Consider the following 23,781-nt stretch of genomic DNA (forward strand, 5'->3'; position numbering starts at 1 on the left):
AAAGTATTTTGTAAAGAAACTCCTAGTCCTGCCCACATGGTATGTCTCCCTTCATCCCCTTTTTCTTTATCAAACCTTTTTTTCATACTCACTGTGTGCCAGGCAGTCTTCTAGGCATGAGAATAGAATGGTGAACAAAAGTGGCACTGTTCTTCCCCTCATTACTCTTACATCATATTGGAACAAGAGTATTGGGTTTTGGCTTCTTACTTTTTACCCGAAGATGCAAGCCTTATTTTCTCATTTAGTTGCTTTTGAAATCATGTGGACCTGGCTCTTGGCAACACAGAATCCACATCTAACTTCGTTCTACTCAGCTCTGCTGTCCCAAAGGTATTTCAGATCTACCCTCTTACCTTTTCTCCCATTAAGGTTCAAAGTACTATTACTGGTTTCCAAACTTCCTTTAAAACAGTATTATTTCTTCAAAAGAAAATTGATTTGGAAACCAATTTTATTGAAGCTACTCTATTTCTATCTAAAATAGGATGGAATGATAACTGCCTCCCTGAGTTTCCCACTTTGTCCAGAGCTCTGAGAAAACCCTGCCAAGCCTAATTTAAAACAGTCTCCCCTGAAGAACTGACTTACGTGGAGCTTGGCCTCTGGGGGCCCACACTCTGGGCTGAATGATAAATCTGGGGCTGGGCTAAGAGTCAATTTGGCCTTCAAACTTATCAGCACTGTTCCTCACTGTTTTTCGGTACATTTTTAAAAGGGCCGCCTACCTTTTTCAGAATCAATGAGCAAAATCACACATCCTCATGTCCATCTGGTGCTCTGTATTGTGTCCGAGGCTACTGCAAAGTGATAAAAACTAGGACTCAGTTTTGAAAGGAGAGGCAAGCGAGGTGCCATTGTTGAAACAGGCTTTCCAATTGGAATTGTTAAGACTGAATTTCTTTTTCTCAGCAGGGCTTGCATAGAGAGCTCCACACATCACTTAGTGTAAACAGCAGGTTCTTATCCCACAGTCAAGTAAAAAAGAAAGATACGCAGGTCAGATCTCAGATACTTGCAAAGAGGGTTACAAAGAGAATAGCTTGAGCACATATTGCACAGAATAAAATTCGGCTGGTCCAGTGTTTATATTTTGGAGGGTGGGAGGCAGAGGGAGGGAGGGAGGGAGGGAGAGAGAGAGACAGAGAGACAGAGAGAGAGAGAGAGAGAGAGAGAGAGAGAGAGAGAGAGAGAGAGAGAGATGTTTCTAATTCAGACCTGCAGTATAATTTCACCATCTGCTGGAAAGAGTCCCCATGACACGAAATTCTGCAGTTCTCTACCTTCTCACGCCCCCACACTGTTTCCACTCCATTGCTAGGAGAGGCTGTCTAGAACCGGAGAGTTCTGAGAAGCTGTTGGTGGAAGAGTCGTTTTTTTACATATCGCCTCCTGTGCCCCAAATCTTCTCCAGAATCTAGGGGAAGGAAGGACAAGGCAGTTTTGTTATTGTTGTTTGTTTGCTTTGAGGTGCATTCTTCTTTTTCTGAATATAAAAGTAATACATCTGACAATGCCTGGTAAGAATATGGAGACATAGAATCTCTTACACATTGCTGATGGGACTATGTATTGATTAATGCAACAACTTTGGGAAAACACTATCTTTTTATTATTAATTGACAAATTATAATTGTATGTTTTTATGGGGTATGATACGATGTTCTGATACATGTATACAATGTGAGATGATTAAATCAAGTGAATTAATAAATCCAGCACTTCAAATACTTTTTTAATGGTGAAAATGACATGCCATTGCAAAATTATAACTGAGACAGGGAAAGATATCTGACCTAACCAACTCCATCTTGCCTCTAACCTCCAAGCTGTCCCTGTTCATTCCTCGGCGTAGGCCAAACTAACTTTAGGGGGAACTTAGTTTATAGTTTAAAACAAAAATGGCAACAGCCCTTTCCCAAAACAAACCTCTTTCTTGCGTGGGGACTAGATTGCCTTTGTAGGACTAACAAATTAGTCAAAAGTTTAGAAATTATGGTTTAGGAGTCATGCTGCTGGAGGCTACAAGATTCTGAGCATGCCCCACATTGCTCCTGGGGATAAAATCACTGTTGTAAAACCTAAGACCAGTGCTTGAGATATTTTGCAGACCCCGCACCTGATGAATCAGCTGGCGCCACCCAGATTGAAAAACTGGCTCATCTGATCTTGTGGCCCCTACCCAGGAACTGACTCAGCGCAAGAGGACAGCTTCGATTCCCTGTGACTTCGTCTCCAACCCAGCCAATCAGCACTCCCAACTCACTGCCCCCACCCACCAAATTATCCTTAAAAATTCGGATCCCCCTTGGGGATACTGATTTGAGTAATAATAAAACTCTGTTCTCCTGCATGGCCAGCTCTGTGTGAATTACTTTTTCGCTATTGCAATTCCCCTGTCTTGATAAATTGGCTCTGTCTAGGCAGCGGGCAAGGTGAACCTGTTGGGCAGTTACAAAAACACTTAAAATCTACTCTCTTTGCAATTTTCAAGTATACAATATGTTGACTGTAGTCACCATATGGTGCAATTGAGCTCAATGAGCATATTCCTCCTAACTGAAACTTGGTACCTTTTGACTAACATCTCCCCATTTCCCCGAGCCCCCAGCTTCTGGTTACAACCATTCTACTCTCTGTTTCATTGAGTTTGATTGTTTTAGATTCCACATATAAGTGAGATCATACAGTGTTTGTCTTTTTGTGCATGGCTTGTTTCACTTGACATAATGTCCTCCAGGTCCATCCATGTTGTCACAAATGACAGAATGCTTTTCTTTTTCAAAGCTGAATGGTATTTCCTTGTGTGTATATATGCCACATTTTACAATCCATTCATCTGTTGATGGGCACTGTGGCTGAATCCATATCTTAGCTATTGTGAATAATGCTGCCATGAATGTGGGAGTGCAGACATCTTTTCAACATGTTGATTTCAAATCTTTTGGATATATACCCAACAGTAGAATTGCTAGATCATATGGCTGTTCTAGTTTTAGTTTCTTGAGGAACCTCTATACCATTTTTCATAATGGCTGTATTAACTTACACTCCTACCAGTAGTACACAAAGTTCCCTTTTCTCTACATCGTTGCCAACATTTATCTTTTGCCTTTTTGAAACAGCCGTTATGACAGGTGTGAGCTGATATTGTGGTTTTAATTTGTAATTTCTCTAATAGTTAGTAATGTTAAGTATATTTGCATATATCTGTTAATGGAATTGCATCAAATCAAAAAGATTCTGCACAGCCAAGAAAACAATTAACAGAGTGAGGAGACAACCTATGGATTGGAAGAAAAGATTTGTTACTACCAAAGCAATCCAGGGTCATTGCAATCCCCATCAAAATACCGGCTGGGTGCGGTGGCTCACACCACACCCAGCACTTTGGGAGGTCACGGTGGATGGATCACTTGAAGCCAGGAGCTCAAGACCAGCCTCTGAAAAAACAAACAAACAAACAAACAAAAAACTAGCCAGGTGTGGTGCATGCCTGTAATCCCTGCTATGAAGGAGACTGATGCACAAGAATCATTTGAACCCAGGAAGTGGAGGCTGCAGTGAGCTGAGATTGTGCCACTGCACTCCTGCCTGGGTGACAGAGTGAGACTCTGTCAAAACAAACAAACAAACAAAAACCAATAACATTCTTCACAGAAATAGACCAAAAAAATTTTTAAAATGTTTTAAGACCCTCAAATAGTCAAAGCAATCTTGAGCAAAAAGAACAAACCTAGAGGCATTATACTATCAGACTTCAAAATATACTACAAAGTTGTGGTAACCAAAACAATATGGTACTGGCATAAAAACAGACACAAAGACCAATGGAACAGAAAAGAGAACCCAGAAATTAATTCACATACCTACAGCCAACCGATTTTTGAAAAAAGTACCAACAGCATTCATTGGTGAAAGGACAATTTCTTCAATAAAAGGTGTTGGGAAAACTGGGTATCCATAAATAGAAGACTGAAACCACTTCTCATCCTATACAAAAATCAACTCAAAATGGATCAAAGACCTAAATGTAAGACCCCAAACTATAAAACTAATAGAAGGAAATATAGGGGAAATGCTTCAGGACATTGGTCTGGAAAACATTTTATGAATAAAACCTCAAAAGTACAGGCAATAAAAGCAAAAACAAACAAGTAGGATTATATCAAACTAAATGGCTTTGCACAGGAAAGGAAACAATCCACAAGCTGAAAAGACAATCTAAAGAATGGGAGAAAATATTTGTAAGCTATTCATCTGACAAGGGTTTAATATCCAAATATACAAGCAACTGCAAACAAGTTAAATAATCCTTTTTTTTTTTTTTTTTTTTTTTGAGATGGAGTCTTGCTGCTCTGTCACCCAGGCTGGAGTGCAGTAGCATGATCTCAGCTCACTCCAACCTCCACCTCCCAGGATCAAACAATTCTCCTACCTCAGCCTCCTGAGTAGCTGGGATTACAGGCACCCACCACCATGCCGGGCTGATTTTTGTATTTTTAGTAGAGATGGGGTTTCGCCATGTTGGCCAGGCTGGTCACGAACTCCTGACCTCAAGTGATCCTCGTGCCTCGTCCTCCCAAAGTGCTGGGATTACAGATATGGGATTACAGATACAGATAATATAATATATTACAGATATTTGACCACGCACTTGGTCAAATAATCCCATTTTAAAAGGGGCAAATGATCTGAACAGACATTTCTCAAAAGAAGACATACAAATGGCCGACAAATAAATGGAAAAAAAAAAAAACCCTCAACAATGCTAATCGTCAAGGAAATGTAAATTAAAAACACAATGAGATATCTCACTCCAGTTAGGATGGCTACTATCAAAAAGACAAAAAAAAAAAAAAAAACAAATGCTGGGGAGGATGTGGGGAAATGGGAACTCTTATACACTGTTGGTGGGAATGTAAACTAGTATAACCCCTGTGGAAAACAGTATGGAGTTCCTCAAAAACTACAAATAGAATTGCCATATGATCCAGCAGTCCCACGACTGGGCATGTATCCAAAGGAAAGGAAATCAGTATATTGAAGAAACATCTTCACCTCCATGTTTATTGCAGCACTATTCACAATAGCCAAGATATGGAATCAATCTAAGTGTCCAACGACAGATGAATGGATAGAGAATGTGGTATATATACACATAATGGAGCATAATTCAGCCATAAAAAGAATAAAATCCTGTCATTCACAATGACATGGGTGGAACGGGAGGACATTATGTTAAATGAAATAAGCCAGGAACAGAAAGTTAAACACTGCATGTTGTCTTCACATGTGGAAGCTCAAAAAAGTTGATCTCGTAGAAATAAAATGTAGAACAGAGGATACTAGAGGCTGGGAAGGATAGGAGGAAGGAGGGGATAGGAAGAGATTTATTAAAGGATACAAAATTACAGCTAGATAGGAGGAATAAGTTCCAGTGTTCTATGCTACTATAGGATGACTAGAATTAATAATAATAATAATAATAATAATAATGTTATATAGTTTCAAATAGGAGGATATTGAATGTTACCAACACAAAGAAATGATAAATGTTTGAGATGATGGATATGCTAATTACTCTGATCTGATCACAAAATATATATGAAAACATCACTATGTACCCCATGAATATGTATAATTATGATATGTCAATTTTTTAAAAAGAAAGTATTTGCAAACCATACATCTGATAAGATGTTAATATCCAAGATACATAAGGAACTGAAATAGCTCAATAGCAAGAAAACAAACAATCTGATTAAAGAATGGGCAAAAGACCTGAATAAGCATTTTTCAAAAGAAGACATACAAATAATCCTATCTTTTACACTATGACAAACATTTCCATCCCTAGGTTTATACACAAAAGAAATTGTTACAAAGAGACTCTGGGACACATGTATAAGGATGTTTACAGCAGTGCTGTTTGTAACAGCAAAAGCCGGAAATAGCCTAAATACAGAATAAACAATAATATATTCACAAAGTGGAATATTACATAGTCATCAAAATAAATGAACTACAGTTGCATACATCAATAGGGATGAATCTTAGCAATCCAATATCAAGTGGAAAAAAGTGCATTCCAGAAGTTAATATATAGCATGCTGCCTTCCTTAAAGTTAAAAACACCAACATTAAAAAATATGTGTTTTAGGACTATATATCAAACAGAGACAACTTCGTTAAAAGGAAAACAAGGGAATGATAAGATTTGGGATTACGTTTACTGTGAGTAGAAAAAAGTGGTGAATGGGCTGGAGGAGAATTCATAGCTAGATGTAAATATAATCCAAATATATTCCACTTTTGTGTGAGTCTTAACTTTCATATTAACCAACAGATTTATGAGTATGTATCATAATAATTATAACAAATTTATAAATAATGGCTATGCATGGACCAACGAGTAGACTCCTTATTGAGCTATGAATTATGATTAATTCAATTCTGAGTGTGTCTGGAGTCCAAAGGAAAAACAAAAAGCAAAAACTATGCATTAACTGTGAACAATGTAGCACACTGGCAAAGTATGTGAAGAAAAACTCATCTCTAATTGTGTCTACCCAGAGATAATCAGTGTTAACATTTTGGTATGTTTCCCTCCAGCTGTTTTCTCTAATTCATATTTTTGAACAAAAGTATAATCATGACATTTAAACAGTAGTCTTATTCTTTAAACTTAACATTGCATACGTTTTTCCACATGATAATCTTTGAAAATATGTTTCTAATAGCTGAGTTGTATTACATTTAACATATGCATGATAATTTATTTGACCAATCCTTTGTATACATTTATTCTGGTTGTTTCAATTTTTTGTTATTATGAAGAAACCTGCAATAAGCAGTTTGCACAATAAATATGGGTGCCATCTTTGATGATTTCCTTAGGATAAATTTTTAAGAGTGGAATAAAGGTGTGAAAAAATTTTAAGTTATTGTTTTTTTCACTATATTGCACATAAAAGTGCTTAATATATGTGTAATAGACATTTAGTCAATATCCACTGAATATGAATGCATGTAATTACAAGGTTACTTAGAATATTTTAGAAGATGATAAAGGACTATCTTCCTCATCTACCAAGCTGTGAAAATTAAATGACTCAGTACTGTGTCTGAACTTTTAATGGAAATACAAGTATGCGCCATGGGAGCTATTCTTTTTTGTTGCATTATTATTATTATTATTATTATTATTTTGAGACGGAGTCTTGCTCTGCCACCCAGGCTGGAGTGCAGTGGCCGGATCTCAGCTCACGGCTAGCTCTGCCTCCCGGGTTTATGCCATTCTCCTGCCTCAGCCTCCCGAATAGCTGGGACTACAGGCGCCCGCCTCGTCGCCCGGCTAGTTTTTTGTATTTTTAAGTAGAGACAGGGTTTCACCGTATTAGCCAGGATGGTCTCGATCTCCTGACCTCGTGATCCGCCCGTCTCGGCCTCCCAAAGTGCTGGGATTACAGGCTTGAGCTTGTTGCATTATTGAAAACAAATAAAAGTTATATATCATGTTATTCCTTTAAAAGGAATATTTCATTATTTCATTTACTCTCCATGACAATCATCTAAGATATTTGTTATTATATAACCCCCACTTTACAGACGAAGAGGTTGACACAAATTAGAATACTTAGCCAAGCTTATAAAGCTTAAAACTTATTGTATTTTATTTTTTATTTTTGTTTTTTATCTTTTTTTTTTTTTTTTTTTTTTTTTTTTTTTTTTTTTTTTTTTTGAGACAGAGTCTCACAGTGTCACCCAGGCTGGAGTGCAGTGGTTTGATCTTGGCTCACTGCAACCTCCACCTTCCGGGTTCAAGTGATTCTCCTGCCTCAGCCTCCCAAGTAGCTGGGATTACAGGCACCTGCCACCATTCCTGGCTTATTTTTGTATTTTTAGTAGAGAGAAGGTTTCACCTTTTTGGTCAGGCTGGTCTTGAACTCCCGACCTCAGGTGATCCATCGCCTCGGCCTCCCAAAGTGCTGGGATTACAGGCGTGAGCCACTGCACTGGCCTAAAGCTTAAAACTTAGAAAAAAAGGCAGATCTTCTGAATCCCAGTTCCAATAATAGTGGAATGACTTAGACTATCTGCAGATAATGATTGTAAGCTGCCCACAAAATATTTTACCCAATTATTTGAAAGGCAACAGAGATCAACTAAAAGCAGGCAGAAACTGGGAGATAAATATTTAAAGTCAATAATCAAAGCTCTCCCCTTAAGAAACAAGAAAAAACTAGAAGCAAATTAAAGATGTAGAGGGGGAAATAATAGAGATAAGAACAGAAATCAATGAAATAGTAAACAAACTGTAGGAAGAAATATTAACAAAGGCCAAAATTTGTTTATTGAAAAAATTGTTCAACTCTTAGATAAACTGATGAGAAAAAGAGAGGAAACACAACCTATCAATTTTGGAAATAAAAGAAGAGTATCATTAGCGATTTTACGACAAAAAGACAATAAAGAATTATTATAAACAACTTTATATAAATAAATTCAACACTTTAAATGAAATGAACAAATTCTTTGAAAAACACAACTTGCCAAAACTGACAAAAGAAATGGGAAATCTGAATAACCATTTACCTATTTTAAAAATTGAATTTGTTATCAAACTTTCCCACAAAAAGAATTCAAGGTCCAAATGGCTTCACTAGGCAATTCTATCAAACATTTAAGGAAGAAATAACAGCAATCTTATATTCTTTCCAAAAATAGAGGAGGAGACATTTCCCAGCTTGCTTTGAGGCCAGCATAACCCCAATACCGAAGACTGATAAAGACATTACAAGAAAAGAAAATCAAACATATCCCATATGAATATTAACCAAAAAATTCTGACCAAAAATATTAGTGACTCAAATTCAGCAATATATTAAAAATCAAAATACATCATTACCAACTAAGGTTTATACCAGGAATACAAGGTTGGTTTAATACTTGGAAATCAGTCAGTGTAGTTCACCATGGTAAACAGTATAAAGGAGAAAAACTACACAATTTATGCAATAGATGAATCAAAATATTTGACAAAATTCAATAGCCATTTATGATCAAATTCTCAGCAAATTAGAAATAGAAGGGACATTACTGAACCTGAAAAAGGGCATCTCTGAAAAGCATACAATTAACATCATATATGACAATGAAATACTGAATACTTTCTCCCTAGTTTCATGAATAAGGTGAAGAATGTTCACTCTCACCTCCTCTATTCAACATTGTACTAGATGTCCTAGCCAGTTTTATGAAGCCAAAAAGAGAAATAAAGTCATTGATAAAGACTGGAAACGAAAAAGTAAAACTGTCTTTTCTTGACAGCAAGAAAATCCCTAAGAATTTACAAAAAATTTACTAGAATAAGTGAATTTTACAAGGTTGTATGACGTAAGTCAATATAAAAAATTCATTATATCTCTGTATATTATCAACAAACAATTTGAAAATAAAATTTAAAAACAATTCCAGGTGATCATAAATACTCAGGACAAAAGATATGCAAAAACTCTACATTAGAAGCTTCAAAATATTGTTGAGAGATGTTAAAGATCTAATTAAATGAACAGACATACCATGTTCATAGAATGGATGACTTATTTTTTTATTTGTTTGTTTGTTTGTTAAGACGGGGTCTTGCTCTTTCACCCAGGCTGGAGTGCAGTGGCACAATCATGGCTCGCTGCAGGATAAAGCTCACTGAAATAACTCAATAGCAAGAAAACAAACAATCTGATTCGAGAATGGGCAAAGGACCTGAATAAGCATTTCTCAAAAGAAGACATACAAATAATCCTATATTTTACACTATGACAAGCATTTCCATCCCTAGGTCCATCCCTCGACCTCCCCAGGCTCAAGTGATTCTCTCACCTCAACCTCCTGAGTAGCTGGGACTACAGATGCACATAAGCACACCTGGCTAATTGTTGTAATTTTCGTTGAGACAAAGTTTTGCCATATTGCCCAGGCTGGTCTCAAACTCTTGAGTTCAAGTGATCCTCTCAAAGTGCTGGGATTACAGGTATGAGCCACCATGCCCAGCTGACTCTACGTTTTAAAAAGTGTCCGTTCTAGATTAAGTACATTTCTAATTAAAATTAAATCAGGCATTTTCTTTTTCTCTAAGAGATGGGGTATTGCTGTGTCACTGAGGTTGGAGCTGTGATCAAAAGCACACTGCAACTTCAAACTTCTGGGCTCGAGCCATCCTCCCCCGCCAGTCTCCCTGCTAGCTGGAACTAAAGGCTCAAGCCACCATGCCTGGCTATGGTATTTTGAAGTAATTGACAAGTCTATTCTAAAATTTATGTGGAAATGCAAAGGAACTATAATAGGCTGAAAAGGGGCATCAAGATTGAAAGTAACAAATCTTGAAATAACAGTCCTGAAAATAACAAAATTGGAGGACTCACACTACCCTATTTCAACAGTTACTAGAAACTATAGTAATCAAGAGAAAGTGAAAGTTGCATAATTGCCATGAGAAGCTACTAATTTGATGTTACTGTATAAATACTCTTTAAGGTTCATTTTAATGTAGTCGATCATTTCTTACCTCAGGACAATAGTAGGCTATCTCTGTTAAAAAATAAAAACAACCAGGGGTCTTAGAGCGTACCACAGTATTTCTCAAAGTAAAATTCACATACCACTGGTCTGAAGATCCTTTTAAGTGGTACATGGAAAAATACATTTATTTTTTAAATAATTGTGTGTTTACAAATGATTCTGTGCTTAAAGTTACAAAGACCATTTTTCTATTAACGATGGTCATATAAAGTTTCCTTCTGATAAAAAAGCAGATGGATTTATGGACTAATACAGGAGTGCTAACAGCTCATTCGGACGTTAGGCAGATTTACACCCTCACCCCGACTCCGGCACTGGCAGAGAAAGAAAACCTGGGCTTCCCCTCATCCACACACTCCTTCCCCTCCAGGCCTGAGACTGCTTTCACTACAAAGTCAAAAGTACCAGGAAGGGTGTTTTCCACAGACAGGTAGGCTGGCTCCCAACTCACCAATCAGGTAACAGAAAGGCAAGCCAGGGGTTTGCCTTAAGGAGGGCCTTCTCTGTGGACACACAGGGAGTAGGAATCAAGTGTCTCTGTCTCTGTCTCTCTAACACACACGAACACACACATGCCCTAGACCTCTCAGCCATCACCTCTTCCCCAGCCTCCCAGGGCCCAGGTGTTGTTTCTGTGTCTCTGGAGACCGAATATAGTGGCTACCACTACACTCTCTTATTAACAGATTGTGTGCGATCTTTCCATGACTTCAAAGCTCCAACTCAAAGTCCAGGGTATGTGCATCTGACTGGCAGAATTAAGCAATGAGCCTGTCCCAAGACTGCAAGGGAGGCTGTCGAAGTAACTGTATATGAAAGCCTTTATTTCTACAATGGTGTTCGTGTAGTTGTTGGGGTGGGGCCCAGTAACAGAGGACATAGAGGAAAGCATATTGGGCAGACAAAACTAGCATTCTATAGAGGAGAAAACCGAGTCTCAGAGAAGTTAGGTAACTTGCTAAAGTCTCACAGCGAGTAACTAATTCTGCATTTACAAGATCAAATACTTTTTAATCAAGCTCTGGTATCTAGAGCCTCAGAAATTTGGTTCTTATACATGAGAGAGAAAATTTGGGAGAAAATAAAAAAAGCAACAACAACAAGATGCAGGCCTCAAGAACCAAGGAAAAATGATGCCCTACTCTGAATCTACAAGGCTGTGTGTGGTCCAAGCCTACACCAGCGAGATGCTCTCCTGACTTGTCCAGAGGGATGAGTTGTGCAATGTCCATTTTTGATGGTGAGGTTAGAATTCCCAGGAAAGCAGCTTTGTTTTTCTTGTGAAGCCAGCACTTTATTGGAATAATTGTCTTGTTTCTGTTCAAAGTCCTCTTTACCTCTATTCCCATAATTTTGAGCTTTTTCTGGTTTTTGGAGATTGTACAAAGACACTGGCACTTTGCAACCTCCTCCCTCGGGCTCTGGGTGTGCCGCACACTCTGAAACACACACTTTCCATGGTGGCGGTTCTCTGGCCGGTCGCCCAGGCTGTCGCCTTGTCCATCTCTGCCAGCACTATCGGCAGGTAGCTGGAGGCCCTGTGCTGGAGAGCTGGCTGGCATCCCCGCTTGGCTGGCCCACTCCTGGAGATTCTCAGGACGGTGACCATGAGAACAGGCTGATGTCCTGAGGATGTGCACTCCCTCATGTGCACTTTGTCTCAGGCTGAGAGTCAATTTCTTACTCCTGTCACAGAAAAGCTGTGTAAGCAATTCAGACCACTCCTTGATCCTTTCTCCCCCTAAACGCTTCTGAAAGCTCGTTATTGTTTCAAGGGCTATTTTTCTGCCATCTTTTGAGAGACTGAGACAATTAGGTCGGTTTCATCAGGTGGATACTCTTCCTGAATCTCTACCCAGAGCTATCAGAAGTCAAAGGATACATCACCTGGCCCAAACTGCCTCAAGCAGTTACCCAGAACTGATTAACACAGAACTTACACGTGAAACTCAAGCATAGCAATCCAGAGGGAGGGACGGTAGGAGGAGGGGACTGAAAACATATTTGCATGTGGCACTTTGTACAATAGCCAATGGTAGCAATTGCGCTGCGTTCTCACAGTGAGTTTGGCGGTGAGCCACCTGCTTTGAATACAGCCATCCTTTGAAACAGGTTCTATTTTTATCCCCACTTCACAGATGAGGAAACTGAGAAATTCATTTCAAGGTCATACAGAGTAAGGGCTGGGGCTGAGATTTTAAGCTCAGCAGTCTGGCTCCAGGGTCTGTCCTCTTTTTCTTGTATTGATACACAATATTTTCATATTTGTGGGATACATGTGACTTCTGTTATGCATAATAAAGGTTGAGAACATGTCAACTGCCCTCCTCCAGCTCTTTGGTGCCACCACTGGAACCTTCCAGGAGCCTTCTTTTTTCCTGCATCTACCCTCACACACTTGCCTGTTTAATTTAGCCAGTGTGTTTCTTTGGTTTCAGTTAAAACTCCACTGCTAAGCCTGTTTTCTCATCAATAAAATGGGAATAACAAAGGTATCTGTCTCATAAAGGTCTTACAAAAGCATAAGTTCTAAGTACCTGATAAATGTGAACATCCATTAATGAGCATTATTATTACAAAGGTAGTAGAGTTTCACAGAGGATTGATTTTGTTTTTGTACCCGCCCCCCCAAGCCGTCGCCCAGGTTGGAGTGCCGTGGTGCCATCTCGGCTCACTGCAACCTCTGTCTCCCGGGTTCATGCAATTTTCCTGCCTCGGCCTCCTAAGTAGCTGGGAATTACAGGTGCCCGCCACCATGCCCGGCTAATTTTTGTATTTTTGTAGAGACAGGTTTTCACCATGTTGGCCAGGCTGGTCTTGAACTCCTGACCTCAGGTGATCCACCTGCCTCAGCCTCCCAAAGGGCTGGGATTACAGGTGTGAGCCACCATTCTCAGTCTCACAGAGGTTTAGAAAGTACTGGTTTAAAATGAGATGGCTCTTACTTGGTTAGCCTAGAATTTTCCATTATTGCCTTACCAATACAGAGATAAACAGGTTACCATTCTTTCCTGTAGCTCTTACTCAGAATTTCAAATTTAGAAATGTCACATTCAGTGATTTTGGTCTAAAGAGGACCATTTTTGCCATCACCATGAAGCTTGGGAACCCTTGACTTCGAGACCCACAAGAGGGCCCACCAGGCAAAGGATCTGTATCTTGGTCTCAGCATTTTGAGCTCTGCCCACACTTAGGTTAATTCAGATGAATACACAAAAGAAAGTACAGGATGTATTCTTTCATTAATGAATTTAATCATCAGGAAAGGAAGAGAATAAATGCTGCTAATCAGAATAGCAATAGCCAGTTTTCAAGGAATTAAAAGACAGTTTTGTTTGAATGTGCTAAAAGTTTAAATGAGGAACAATACATTGTCTAAGTCAGTAGTTTTTACACTGTATTCAATGGAACCCTAGAGTTTTGCCAAGGCATCTCAGGGGCAGCTCTGAAGTTCTGATGTTAGTAATTATCCCTCTGGCTGAATGTTAACTTAAACAGAGTGGAGGAACTCAGGCTGTAAGGCCTGAGGACGACTGTGAAGTAGCTGTGCCAGAACCTCCACGCTGCCTAAGAGTACAATCAGTTGTGGAGATGTGTGACCTTGGTCAAGTCACTTCCCACCTCCAGAGTCTGTCTTCTCTGTCCAATGAGGAGAATCAATGTTGTGACAACTTAAAAAATCTAAAATTCTGAGACCCTTACATGAGTTGTGCTCTCTTCAATGTTTACTTCCAACAACAAAAAAAGATTTTTAGGACTACCTTCATACAATTGTCTTCAAAATTGGCACATCGTTTCTTTGACATTTCTGTGATTACAAATCCTAGCCCTTTCAGGATAAATGTGATTTGGGGAAGTGACGGAAAACATCCACTCATTCTGAACCAGGTGTTTCATTCGATTCACCCCACAAGAGCTTAGTGAGTGGCTTTCAAGAGCTAGGCACTGGCAGAGGTGAGACAAGTGACGAGGCCCAACTTTTCCTTTTTCTCAAGCAGCTCCCAGGCCAGTGATAAGCTGGTAAAACACATACATGGGTTTCTTGCATGGTTTGTAGGTGTTTCCTAGGTGGGGCCATTGTGACAGGAGATGATGAAATGTTGGAGCCAAGGATCAGAGAAATTGGTAGTTGCCTTGGAAACAAGACTTGTCTCTCGTATCTACCATTTTGAAGTCTGATAAATATCCTCTGACTCAAGAGACCATAAGGCCTGAAGCTGTAAGCAGTCCTTTCTCCTCTTCCCACCCCTTTCGGAAGTCACTCTCTAGCCCCTCACCATAATTTTTTCTTCATAAACTCATTGTCCTTTTAATTTACTTTATTTTCTACCTTCTTTACTACATTTTGTCCATTTGTCCACTACAACCACCCAAGGTCCTATAAGTACCTTCAACTCCCAGCTCCCTTTAGTAGCTGGCTGTTTGGCAGGTGAATGTTGTTTGTAAGGGTATCTGAGTCAGCCTTCATGGCAGCCAGATTACACACCCTTGGTTCAAATAGATTAATTGTGCATAGTTAGGAGAGTCAGTCTGTATCACAGAAGTCAGGCTAATCTAGGTTCAAATCCCAGGCCCATCTAACTTGCTCTGTGGCTTTGGGCGAGCCGCTTAAATGAAATTATAGGTATCTTGCAAGGTTGCCATATGGATAAGGACTCATATAGAGCGCTCAGTGTATGTTAATGCCTAGTGAGGGTTCAAAAAGTGGTTCTGACTGGGTGCAATGGCTCACACCTGTAATTCCAGCACTTTGGGAGGCTGAGGTGGTCAGATCACTTGAGGTCAGGAGTTCAAGACCAGCCTGGTCAACATAGCGAAATCTCATCTCTACTAAAAATACAAAAATTAGCTAGGCATGGTGGTGCACGCCTATAATCCCAACTACTAGGAAGGCTAAGGCAGGAGAACTGCTTGAACCTGGGAGGCAAAGGTTGCAGTGTCCCGAGTTTGCGCCACTGCACTCCAGCCTGGATGACACAGTAAAACTCTGTCAAAAAAAAAAAAAAAGTCCAGGTTGCTTTCATTGTTAGGACTGCAAGGAGGATACTAGTGTTCATATAGCTTATTAGACAGCTGGCCTGGACCAGTTCTCTTTGAGGTGTTTCTGGAAATTGAAGGAACCACTGTTGAGCTGAGTAGAAGCTTACAGATATACCCTAGGGGAGTATGTGGCGTGGAGCAGCAAGCCACCAGAAACCACAGAAGGAAGAAGGTGGGGTGAAGTTGAGTCAGCAGTCTGGCCAGACCAGTTGATGGAAGCAAGACCTGAGCTGGATTCAAGAGAGAAACTTTCATTACCTCAGGTTAAAGATGGTCTCAAAGGCTGACATTAGAAAACGTAGAAAGGTGAAGCCAGCCGTGGTGGCAGGCGCCTGTAATCCCAGTTACTTGGGAGGCTGATGTGGAAGGACTGCTTAAGGCCAGGAGTTCAGAGCTGCCGGGCACTATGTTCTCACCTGTGAATAGCCACTGCCCTCCAGCCTGGCCAACATGGTGAGACCCTGTCTCAAAAAATTTTTTTAAGAAGAGTAATTGTAGGAAGGTGAATGGATGTCCCCTTTCCATTGACCTACTTGATTAAAAGATTAATCTACATTTAAAAAGCCACTTAATTACCACCAGGGCCATTAAGACATAAGAAAATCTCAACAGTTGAAAGAGGTCTGTGGTGCATATGATAAATCTGGAACTGGAAATTGGTGAATGATCCTCTAAAAATGAATGGGGTCTTCCTTGTACGTACACATGTGGAGGTAAGGATCTGACAGCTTGGAGGTTGCAAAAACTGGAGACCTTTGCTGTCACATATATTTTGTTTAACTCGAACAATGTTTTAAAGTAAGATTTCACCGGAATTTCTGGTTTTTCTCAAATATTAAAAGACGGAGCCCCACAGTCTTCCATAGCAACAGTCTGCCTTGCACCAAGTACCCACTGCCTCCTGTGGATATTTGATGGGGTAGGGGACTTCAGAAAAGGTTGCTAAAACCAAGAAACTACTTTTTAGGGGTTTCAGGCTATTTGCCACTCCATCCTTGAAATGCTGTCTTGGTTTTTATACACTGCTCCAGCCTTGTTTTCCTCCCACCTCTCCAACTGCTCTTTTTCATTCCCTTCTACAAATGTCCTTCCTCCTCTGCTGTCCCCAGATTCTAGGAATCTCAGGGCTCTATTTTAGATCTTCTCTTTTTCTTATTCCACCCAGTTTTCTTGGTAAACTTCATCTCCTCTCAAGGTTTTGAGTCCCAGCCAAATGCTGCTTATGACCATGGTAGGTGTGCGGTACATATGGGACTGGTTGAATCGTGCAGAAACACGAGATAGGAGGATTCTGGGGTGATTTTGTTTTTGAGATGGGGTCTCCTATGTTGCCCAGGCTGGTCTCAAAAGTTCCGGGCACAAGCAATCCTCCCAACCTCAGCCTCATGAGGAGAGGGGATTATAGGTGTGCACCACCATGCCCCACCTGGTGTGTATCTTTCATGTTCTCTTCTATTCTTTCACTGACCTAAACTACTTATTTTTAAAATCATAATGTTTATTTTGGAAACTTATGAAAATACTGACATATACAAATAAGGAAATAGCAATTGCCTACAATCCAAGATAACCACTGTTAGTATTTTGGCTATTTAACTAGACCCTCACTCCATGATTTCCATCACTCTCTATCCCCTCACCATATTTTTTTCTTCATAAACTCATTGTCCTTTTTATTTACTACTTTATTTTCTATCTTCTTTACTACATTTTGTCCATTTGTCCACTACAACCACCCCAGGTCCTATAATAGTGCCTGGCATACAGAAGGCATGCATGCACTTAGTCTTTGTTGAATAAATGAATCAATGTCATTATATATGTGTGTGTATATATGTGTGTGTGTATATATATGTGTGTATGTATGTATGTATGTGTATGGAGAGAGTGAGCAAACACTGGATTATACTTTATATACAATTCTAGAGTTTTATTCACTTACCATTACCTTTGGGCATGTTACTGACTAGTTGAAAACCCTTCAGTGATTTCTTACAAGGTCCAAAATCCTTACTTTAGCCCACAAACTTGGGTTTCTACAGCCTAAAATGTTCCCAGAATTCACTCCCCTGAGGATAAAATGAAAGTTTTTTTTAAAAAAAGGAAAACAGAGTGATAAATATCAAGACATAAAAGTATAAAGATATACACAGTGATTCTAAAAATTTAAATTAAAACTAAACCAGAATATTTACATATTTTATTAAATCTTTACAATCAGTAATTATAATCAAATACACAATTATATACAGGATTATATACATTTTGCCCAGACTTTTACATCACAGTACATAGTTTCCCTTAGAAATATTGTATACATTTATCATCAAACAATAAAATCCAACAACAGTAGTGTTACAGCACCTGTTAGTACAGACATCTTTTTCATAAATTACATCATAAGAAAATATACGGCTGTAAATTGGGCTTTTAAAAATGTCTTTTATAAAATCTGAACATACAATATTTCATTCACAGAATGTTTTTTTTTCTATGTTCTGACTGAAGCCTTGTGCATAAAACGACTGGCTGGACTATTTACTAAATTCTACCCCCCCTTCTCTAAAATTATAAGCAGTATTTGAATTACTTATGCTGAGCTTTCTTCATGATGAATTTGGCATGGGGTTTGGTGAGAGAACAAATGTTGGCTTTACTATAAAAAGGTTGTGTGATGGTAATTTAAATTTTAAAAACTTCTTGAGAGTATATTAGTGAAGTTAAAATCAGAAAGTGTACAATTTTTCATTTTACTAATACTGTAAAGAAAAAGGGAGATGTATAATGCCAAGAGTTAATTTGTTCTGAAACAATTATACTCTTTTTGGAAGCCTATTACAATTTAAGAAGAAAAAAGAAAATCTGCCCAACAAAATATCCCATACCAAACATATCTAGCAAATTACAATTCTTTCACACTTAAAACTTTATGGGAAAAGTATTGCAAATAAGGGCATATCATTTCAATGAACTTTTATATGCAGAAAAAAACTCTAGCTATTTTATTTTTAGTAGGTAAATGGGTTTTTAAAACTTGAAAATACCTGATTTAAATACTTGCTCTAATATCTCTTAACTTTCAGCTAAAATCCTTAACTTGATTCCAGATTTGTAAACATTATATAAATCTTTCTTACTCAAACAATTTTATGGCTGTGGTGATCACTTCAGCTATATTTCTAAGCAGTCAACATTTAACTGAGGTAGACCAGATGTTTCTAAATTGGGGTTTCATAGAATCCCCTGAATCTTTAGCAAGTTACTAAAATGTCTATAAAAGGTAACTAAAAAACAAAACATTAAAAAAAAAAACAACTAATGCCTTTGGAATTTTTAATGAACTAAAAAACTACTTTGTGGCAGTATGTCAAGTAAGTAAATGAATGTAGAGTCAATTACAACGTTGGAGTTTTTCAGACGAACATTATATCCTCTTTTTTTAACTCGGGAAGTACTGAGTATAATTCCTTCTGGGTATTAAGAAAAATTGGTTAAATTTTTTCCTTTTTTTTTTTTTTTTTTAAGGATTTACTTTTCTAAACAAGTGAACGATTTGCTTCTAAGCGTCGATGAGGCAACACCTCCCTCTAATGGCCAAAGGAAGAGAGTGGCAGTAAGCTGACTTTTCCAATGTGTCACACAATCCTTCATGTCATTAAGTTCTCCTTGTTGGAAAAGAAATTAGGTTGTTTTGATAACTTAAAAAAGTTAGATTTAGACAACAATGGCTTTCAGCTACAAATACAAAATCAAATCCATGTATATAAGGCTTCTGTAATCAATGTCTTAGAGGAACATCTGCTCATTTTTTCCAAGCCCCAGTCCTATAAATCAAGGCAAGTCAAGTAATTAAGCTTCAGCTATTTTGGCAGCTTGCAATTAAAATGAACAAAGCACTATGTCTATCCTTCCATATACTGTATATATTATAGTTCTATCTTGTTACACCAAATCTCACATGCAGAGAGACTAAAAATATCCATTTTGGTCTCAGGTATAATTAAAAGCCAATAAGGGTCTTGCATACTCTTCTTTTTCCCCCTCCCCAAAATGAATTCTCCATTAGATTTACTACTCCCTGACTCAATTATATTTACCTGGAATATCTGAATGCAGGTATTTATCCTCTCAGAAAAGAATATGTTTACCTGGGATCTAAACATACTGTACACGAATATACATAACTACAATACAGCACTGCTGTTTTTAACAGCTCCACTTACAGCTCACCAGTACCTCACAACCGTGTTTTAAGAAAAAGTTTTGTAATGTTATGGTAAAGAGAAGAAAATTACGTCTCTTAAATATTCCTTTAGAACTGATTCAGGCAAGTTTTAAAAATAAATAAAATGAATAAAGCCATGATTTCAACTACAGGGCTGTCTACAGGCATCAACAACAAAATTAAAAAAATGTTTAAACTTAAATGTGGCCAGCACCAGACTACAACAACAACAACAACAACAACAACAACAAAAGGGGGGGGAGGGGGATTCTTATTAAGCTATATGGCTATATGGCTAGTTGTTATTGTACTTTTTTTTTAAACACAGGTCACCATAGACTAATTTTCAAGTCCATATCAGAAGGAATTATCTGTTAAAAACAAAAACCATGATTCAACAGAAAATGTGACAGACTCCTTAGGTGCAACTTTAGAAACCTAAGTTTCAAAGGAGAAAAACAGTAGTTACTCCAGGAATTTTAAATCACTAACCACAGTTTTATCATGGCTCTGTAAGATAGAAAAATGGAACAAAATGTATATAGCTGTTGGCAATATGAGCCTTGTGGCTCAAATTGCATACCAAACATGGGATGGAGTAAGGCTGATGGCTAGAGGTAATCACCCCTAAGAGAAATGAACTGGAAAAGATTTATAATCTACCCTACAAGGATATAATGCTAGGTTCCATTTCAGAGTAGTCATAGCTTTCCCTATGGAAGGCCCAATGGGAGGTTCATATTGCAACATTATCGTTTCTCCCTTACTCCATTTTTCAGAAGTATTAAGTAAGCAATCTCCACAATATATTATATGACCTTTTTACCTGGTCCCACTGATTAGTCTTTATGCAGAGAACTCACTGAGAAAATACACTGGCTTCACCTTTGGTTTAAATAAAAAGGACATTGTTAAGAAGGAAAAAAAATCAAGTCATCTTGATCATTTGTCACTAAATGAAACAAGAGAAAGCGTTGAGCAAAGACTGTTTCCACCATACATGCATTTGTTTCATAACCATTTAGGTCACTTAGAGTGTTTTGTGAAGGCAGCATAATCAGAATGCCACAATACTCGGATGCATCTTCCCAAAAGAGCCTCTAACCCCCAAACCAAGAAAGGCAAGCTTCCTTTAATTAGAAGGCTATCCAAACTTCGATTCCCCACTCCACTACTAAATGAATTTTGTTTCTTGTCTATCCAGAGACTACAGAAATCTGCTTCCCAGGAATGCTCAGTAATCTTCCCCTGGCCTGAGGTGTTGCAGGGTGGTGCAGTGCTGCATTTGAAGGGGGAACTGTGGATTTCCATTTTTGATGTGACAGTTTTAAATAAGGTCAATTCTAACACAGCATGCTCCAGATTCCTACCATAACTACACCAGTCAGAACGTGGTTGTTCATCACCATACTTAAAGCCTCCCATTAGAAAGCCTGCTTAGTATTAGGGTGTCTATTAACCACACACAGTTTACCTTTTCTTTTTGAATACCTACCAACAGATTGTTTAGCAAGTCATAGCTCATCCTTCTCCATCATTTCAAATGCTTCTATATCTTCATTCCAGTCTGCTAATATGGAGTCTATAGGCTGGACCTTTTTACCCCAGCTAACATTAGGATTGGAATCTTCCTCAGTTTCTGATTGTTCTTGAAGCTGGTTATCTAAATCTGTACATTCACCATTAAGATTTGTAGTCTCATGGTTTTCTGTGGGATTAGAAGTCTGTTCAGAAGGGGAAATGCTTGCAGCATTGTCCATATCTGCTGGAGATAATGCTTCTGGGTGAGAGTTTAGAGAATTTTCCTCAGAAGACTCTTGATCAACCAAATCAACCTCCTGAGAACTTGATGAAATCTGTTCAGCACTCTGATTCTGAGAATCATTTTCAGAGGATGGTTGTTCTTCATTTTCCATTTCAGGATCTGTGTAAGAAAGAAACAAACCTCATGCTACTTCTCTAAGAAAAATGTACTATTACACTTTCCAAAGCATATTGGTTTTTGCAAGAAGATGAAATAAAAAGTGAAAGAGAATCATGTTAATGCAGAACAGTGAGCATCAGCACTGAAATGAAGACTGTCTTTATGCAGTCACATTTTCCTATAGATTCACTGTGCAAAATGTGTATTAGAAAATAAACGTTCTTCCAAACTGGAAGGAATGACAATAACTAAGACTGACATGAGTGGACGTGAGTAAGCCAAGAAGTACACTAACCAATAATAATATTAAAATATAGAGAGATTTGCAATGTATGGCTAAAATTTATTAGATACCTAAAGCTTACGCATGAGAACATATTAAACAGAATCAATTTTAAACAGCATATATCATTGCGATATTTTTAAATAATATTCCTTTGAAAAGTGAAATTCCTACTCAGCCATAAAGATGCAGATAACATACATTTTTTTGAATAACTAAGGGTATTAATGTGATTGATCAGAAATATTTTCACAAGAACTGAGATTATTTACAAAATTCTATTATTGTAGGTCTATGAATTATAAGATACAATCATTCTAAAATCCACTGGAAGGCTGAAGAGTGGGTTAAACCTCTTATAATGAATATATAGTGAAACCAATAGAGGCATTTTATTTAGGGTTCCTACAAGAAAGTGCTTAAATAGCATCGACGCCTACACGCTACATCCTGTTCAGTCTCTGCCTCTGTGATGCAGTCGGCCAGCAAATCTCTTCCGTGTGATCATTCTGCATAGTGCTAGGGATAAAATGAGGAGCAACACCAAATGCTACACCTGCCCTTATGGGTCTTATAGTCCAATAGGAGAAAAAGATGTTTATTATACAAATAATCACGGAAAATAAATAGAAAACTCCACTGTGACATGTTACAAAAGAGAGGTAAGGATGTTGGATGCTCAAGTCCCTTATGTAAAATGACACAGTATTTGCATATAACTGACACACATCCTCCCATATACCTTAAATCATCTCTAGATTATAATACCTAATACAATATAAATGTTACACAAATCACTGGTATACTGTATTGTTTGGAGAGTAATGACAAGAAAAAAAAGTCCGTGTATATTCAACATGGATGCTTTTATCTTCTTGAATAATTCCTGTCCATGGTTGGTTGAAACCATGGGTGCAGAAGCCACAGATACAGAGCGACAACTGTAAGGAGATGTGAGAAGTTCCTTCAGAAAGTGACACTTGAGCTGAGCTTTAAGTACAAGGTAATATGTCAAAGAAGGGAGGGAAGAGGATTTATTTAAAAACCAGAAAAACCAAAGGAAACGCAGACATGCAGGAAGGTGTGGGTGGGTATCGTTGGGGCACAGAAAACAATTCCCCAGAATATGGTGCTTCCGCATGCTGAATGCTTGGACAACTGAAAGGTCTCAGAAAGAAGCCTCAGATTCGAAGTCTGTCTCTGACCTTCCCCTGCCTCCCTGTCTCTCTGATCCTCTTTCCTGAAGCAACTGGGGGGATTCTCTCTGGAATTTTCTTATCTAAGGAAGCTTCTTTTGAAACAAAATGAAATTGTCTCTAGAATCCCTCCCTAGGACTCTCATCAAATAACCAGAAAAAAATGAGCCATCAGAGAAGAGCAGAGACTGTGCGTCCTCACCACACCCAAAGAGACTTTTCTTCTGTTCTTCTGGGGACAGCTCTGAGAGATTAACTGGGGGACTTTATCTAGATACTATGCAAAGAGAATCCTTTACCAATCATTGTCTGAGCACTGGGCTTCTTCATTCCCTAGTATTCCTCTTCCCTAAGAAGAGGGTATTTAAGCTTCTGTATGGCTCCTGTGCACACACGTACACATAATAAAATTATTACGCTTTTCTCTTGTTAACCTGTTTAACAGGGGTGTCAGCTATAACCCTTTATGATGGGGAGGAAAGGGATCACCCCTTTCTGCCCCTACATCGCATATATATTCACCCTGATGAGG

General features: G+C 38.4%; 1 protein-coding gene across 10 annotated transcripts in view; it reads right to left on the reverse strand.

Annotated features, from left to right (window-relative positions):
* Positions 1 to 17,786: 17,786 nt before the first annotated feature.
* Positions 17,787 to 23,781, reverse strand: part of EDEM3 (ER degradation enhancing alpha-mannosidase like protein 3) — a 74,405-nt gene continuing 68,410 nt past the window's right edge. For 8 of the 10 annotated variants that reach the window (XM_030935932.1, XM_030935931.1, XM_030935933.1 and 5 more), the window contains one exon: positions 17,807 to 21,770. In XM_030935932.1, the coding sequence (XP_030791792.1) occupies positions 21,361 to 21,770 (410 nt within the window). In that variant the 3' untranslated portion in view covers positions 17,807 to 21,360. Of the gene's footprint in view, positions 21,771 to 23,781 lie in introns of all 10 variants that reach the window. The other 2 variants (XM_010368954.2, XM_030935928.1) reach the window with 1 other exon arrangement.

This window comes from Rhinopithecus roxellana, chromosome 8 (assembly GCF_007565055.1).
Source record: "Rhinopithecus roxellana isolate Shanxi Qingling chromosome 8, ASM756505v1, whole genome shotgun sequence".
Classification (NCBI taxonomy): domain Eukaryota; kingdom Metazoa; phylum Chordata; class Mammalia; order Primates; family Cercopithecidae; genus Rhinopithecus; species Rhinopithecus roxellana.